At 42.8% G+C, this 5,000-nt stretch overlaps 1 protein-coding gene across 1 annotated transcript in view; it reads left to right on the top strand.

Annotated features, from left to right (window-relative positions):
* LOC136825098 (uncharacterized) overlaps positions 1 to 5,000 on the top strand; it is an 8,264-nt gene that overhangs the window by 1,764 nt on the left and 1,500 nt on the right. The window contains exon 2 of the mRNA XM_067081142.1: positions 4,648 to 4,734. Within this exon, the coding sequence (XP_066937243.1) occupies positions 4,648 to 4,734 (87 nt within the window). The remainder of the gene's footprint in view (positions 1 to 4,647; positions 4,735 to 5,000) is intronic.

Here is a 5,000-nt window from a genome sequence, read left to right as displayed (position 1 = left end):
TAGAAGTGCCTACAGAGCACCGCCTGAGGTGCACTGACGCCACTACCTCGTTCCCCTTGCGGAGTCTTGTCCACTCAGCATAGACAGAATATCTACATATATTTGTTTAAACTAACTAAGTAGTTCTCAATCTCTTCTTAATATTGAATAACAATAATATTTCGTTCTGAAACATTCTAAAGAAAGTCTGTGAAAGTTTCAAGAATGAGTGCTGGTATGTACAGACGAGCGAATCATATGAACACAGCTTTGCCGCGAAATTTTATCAACTCGAACATTCTGCCATTAATTCGTTGATCCGCAGCTAGTTCATTTAGCTGTCTGATCCCATTACTGAGTTCTGTAGCAGTCAGCAATTATGTAAACATGTAACACTGCGTATTTAGAGGAGGTCACAAGAACCACTGATGGCTTTACCTTTATTTAATTCTCGACAATAACTAAGAAGTTATGACTACTCTGGTTCTGTGACAGTCATATGTATAGTGGAGTCATAACTGACAGTTGTAAGTACTGTGTGGGTTGCAAGTGCTCTGCTGTAGGTGCCTGAAAGTCATACCTGTCTTGTCTTAGTGACAACCAGTATGATGCTACAGCACTCTTAACTACTTTGATTACTTTTGAAACACGTCAAAATTCTTTATGTATCCTGTAGCAAGGAAAATCAATTTTACCAAAGACAATTATTTTCTCTAAATAATTACAAGCCCTTATTTACCCTCTCTTGCTTAACTTTCGCAAATTTATAACGATAAATTTACAAATCGATGTACGTTTCCACGTATCCCATTTCCTTCCATCCCTACAAGGACGGGTTTTTCGCTAAATTTTCCAATTTTCCCAGCCGGCGGCCTCCCTGTTCGTCGTGAACGAAAATATGAACGCACAAGCGTTAACAACTAATAAAGGATACGAGAACCCAAGCTGTCATGTTGCTCTTAAAAACAGCGGGAGCAACAACTTTCGTACAAACAACATTTATGAAGACATATTGGATCGAAGAACATTAGCTCCCCAAGACGAACAAAGCGTAGTTGTATTCTAAACAGCAACAGTTGGCGCTTGTTTACCCAGTTAACAAGGGGCCCTTTTACAGAAAAGGAAAGAAAAGTGTGGAGAGAGAGAGAGAGAGAGAGAGAGAGAGAGAGACCTTAATTCCTTCGTAATATGTCAGAATGAGACTTGATTCTTTATTGTTCATTACTGAGAGAGAGAGAGAGAAAGAGATAGAGAGACCCTAATTTCCTTATTAAGGTAGCAGAAAGAGACTTGAAGCCTTTATTTTAAGCTTCATTACTGTGTGAGAGAGAGAGAGAGAGAGAGAGAGAGAGAGAGAGAGAGAGAGAGAGAGAGAGAGAGAGAGAGAGAGGCTAAACCCTAAATTCTTTATTAAGCAAACCGAGAGAGTCTCCATATTATGCTCCCTCCATAAATGAGAAGAGAGAGAGAGAGAGAGAGAGAGAGAGAGAGAGAGAGAGAGAGAGAGAGAGAGAGAGAGAGAGAGACTAAATCCTAAATTCTTTATTAAGCACACCTGAGAGCGTCTCCATTTTATGCTCCCTCCATAAATGAGAGAGAGAGAGAGAGAGAGAGAGAGAGAGAGAGAGAGAGAGAGAGAGAGAGAGAGTGTGTGTTAAACAAGAAATAACACCAGCCACCCACAAGACCATTCTGTCAATCGTTGGGGCCCTTGATGAAGACCTTCCTGTCCACAGCCACTGACTGACTGACTGCCTGGCGTCCGCCCTTGCAACCACCCACCTCCTCTTGTTCGACGTATGTATCTGAACACTGTTTGTGGTATTTCGTCTACAAAGTATTCCTCGCAGCCATCAATTATTGTACAGGACTACCCTTAAATTACCTTCCATTATGCTCTCCAATTACTTCTAATTATTCGTTTGTTTTCTTATTTGTTCTATCTCTGTCTCTGGTCTTAGTTCCACGGGTCATTTTTATTATTGCTTGTTTCGTTTTCAGTTACTCTACGCCTTAGCTGTTGATCATTTTATATACAGATCGGCAAACCTCGTCTCATGCACATTCCCTCTCTCTCTCTCTCTCTCTCTCTCTCTCTCTCTCTCTCTCTCTCTCTCTCTCTCTCTCTCTCTTAGTGCAAGCACTCTACTTCTAATATATCGATCAATTTACCGAAACAGCACTCGCTCTCTCTCTCTCTCTCGTAGTTCAAACACACTACGTCCAATCTATCAGTCAATTTATTCAAACAACACTCTCTCTCTCTCTCTCTCTCTCTCTCTCTCTCTGTCGAAGACCTTCAACTCCAACCACTTCTTCAATTTATTCTATGAAAAAGGAATGCCGTCTCTCTCTCACTCTGTTGTGGACAACACGAGTGGATTTCTCTCTCTCTCTCTCTCTCTGGACAAAGAATTTCATCCAAAATTGAATCCTAATGCATTAACCTCAAACAAAGTGAGAGAGAGAGAGAGAGAGAGAGAGAGAGAGAGAGCAAAGTCTATCACAAAAGTATTCTAAGGTGCAAGAAGGCGTGATATGACGATTCCGATAAAATGCGAATACAAAATAAAAAAAAAATACATCAACGATTCACTCAAATCATTCGAGCATACTTTAAACCTAAGGTCATGCACACCTGCCTATCAAATCATGAACACCAACTATCTTATTACCCAAATCAAAAAATGATTTTTCCCTCACGATACACTCGCAAGCGACAGGGAAGCTTGGAAAAGTCACAAGACAAAACACAATATCTAACAATAAAATAGAATACAGAATATAGCATACAGAACAGAACAGAATATAGAATTTAGGCCAAAGGACAAGGGCTGGGACCTATGATGAGGTCATTCAGCGCTGAAAGGGGAATTGACAGTAAGAAGGTTCGAAAGGCGTAACAGGAGCAAAACCTCGCACTATGAAACATTTGTTAGGAGAGGGTTGAGGAAAGTCAGGCGGAAGAAAGAGAATATAAACGGAGGCACAGTTAAAGGAATGAAAGAGGTTGCAGCTAGGGGCATAAGGAAGGGGCGTTGCAAAGACCCTGAAGTAATGCCTACAGTGCACCTCGTGAGGGGCACTGACTGCACAACCCCTCTACGGACCTTGGAAGTCAGAGAACTGAGAGAAGGAGGAGTAAGGTATCAAAGGCAGACATACGAAAAAGATATAATCTTCAGAGAAAAAGAGAATAAAACAGAATGCAGTGAATGGAGGACTTAGAAATAAATACAAACAGTGCAAGGAAACAAAAGTGATTTGCCTTTGCAGAGCTGAGCAAATATTTCTGCAAGAGCAAAAAAAAAAAAAAGACAGGTACGAAAAGCCGACTGCAGTATCAACGAAGGCCAATAGTTGAAATGGATTGGCGAAGAGGAGGGAGGGGAGGGGAGGAGGGGATGAGAGGAGAAGGGAAGGAAGGGATGGGTAGGGGAAGAGTAAGGGGGAGGGGAGGAGGAGGAGGAGGAGGGAAAGGGTTTCTTTTTTTCTGTAAGAGCACAAAAGACAGGTATGAAAAGCCGACTGCAATATCAACGAAGGCCAATAGTTGAAATGGAGGGGAGGGGAGGGGAGGGGGGGATGGGAGGGGAGGGAAGGGGGAAGGGAGGAGGTAGAGGGGAAAGGGTTCTTTTTTTTTCTGCAAGAGCAAAAAGACAGGTAAAAAGTTGACTGCAATACCAACGAAGGCCAATTGTTGAAATTGAGGGGGAGGGAAGGGAGGGAGGGGAGGGGAGGAGGGGAGGGGAGGGGAGGGAGGGGGGGAGGGGGGGGGGAGGGGATGGGGAGGGTGAGGGATAGGGGAGGAGGAGGGGGGAGGGGAGGGGAGGGGGGGGGGGAGGGGAGGGGGGGGAGGGGAAGGGAAGGGAAGGGAAGGGGATAGGAGGAGGAGGGAGGGGTGGTAGGGGAGGGGAAGGAAGGGATGGTGAGGGTGAGGGAGGAGGAGGAGGAGGGGGTGGTAGGGAGGGGAGGGGAAGGGCATCTTTCTTTCTGCAAGAGCAAAAAGACAGGTATGAACGCTGACTGCAATATCAACGAAGGCCAATAGTTTAAATGGAGGAGGAGGAGGAGGGAGGAGGAGGAGGAGGAGGGAGGAGGAGGAGGAGGAGGAGGAGGAGGAGGAGGAGGCGGGTGAGGGGGAGGGGTTTGTTTTTCCTGCAACAGCAAAAAAGACAAGTATGAAAAGCTGACTGCAATACCAACGAAGGCCAATAGTTTAAATGGACGAGGGTGGTGGGAGGGGGGAGAGAGAGAGTTCATTTTTCATTCCTTTGTTACCTTGCCGAAATCACATCTGGGCGAAGCTTTGCTTACAATTTTCGGCGCAGCCAATACAATGGACCCTTGCCTCCTTGGTCGAGGGTAAAACTGTACACAGTGTCATGTTTGCAGTTTCCTCAACGGCCAACATTTTCCGTAACTGTAAAAAGAAACATCCAGTCGCCATGATTTTTCTTGAAAACGGGAAAATAAGCATCGACTGATTTCTCTTTGAAAACTGGGAGACAGCGTCCAGTGTCCATTATTTTTTCTTTGGGAAAATCATCTACTTCCCACCACACTGAAAATGAAAAAAGATAAAAAATAAATTCCATTACATACTGGTTTTAAAATACAATAACCTCTGAAAAAACCCTATCACTAATTCCATGACCTTTATTCCAGTTACCACAAATACCATCAAGTTATTTGATGGGATTTGGGGTAACTGGAGCAAAGGTCATGGGATTAGTGAATGGGCATTTTTCATAGGTTGGTGTATTTTAAAAGAATATATATATATATATATATATATATATATATATATATATATATATATATATATAATATATATATATATATATAAATTATATGTATAATGAAATTTCTTCAATGTCTTTTTTTCATTTTCAGTGAAGAATGGTGGGAAATAGATGATTTCCCTCATTAGAGAAAAATAATGGACACTGGGTGCTGTTTCTCAGTTCTCAAAGAGAAATCAGTCGATGCTTATTTTCCTGTTTTCAAGAAAAATCGTG

This window comes from Macrobrachium rosenbergii, chromosome 37 (genome assembly GCF_040412425.1).
Source record: "Macrobrachium rosenbergii isolate ZJJX-2024 chromosome 37, ASM4041242v1, whole genome shotgun sequence".
Lineage (NCBI taxonomy): Eukaryota > Metazoa > Arthropoda > Malacostraca > Decapoda > Palaemonidae > Macrobrachium > Macrobrachium rosenbergii.
The sequence above is the reverse complement of the archived record's forward strand: the minus strand, read 5'-3'. Positions and strand labels throughout refer to the sequence as shown.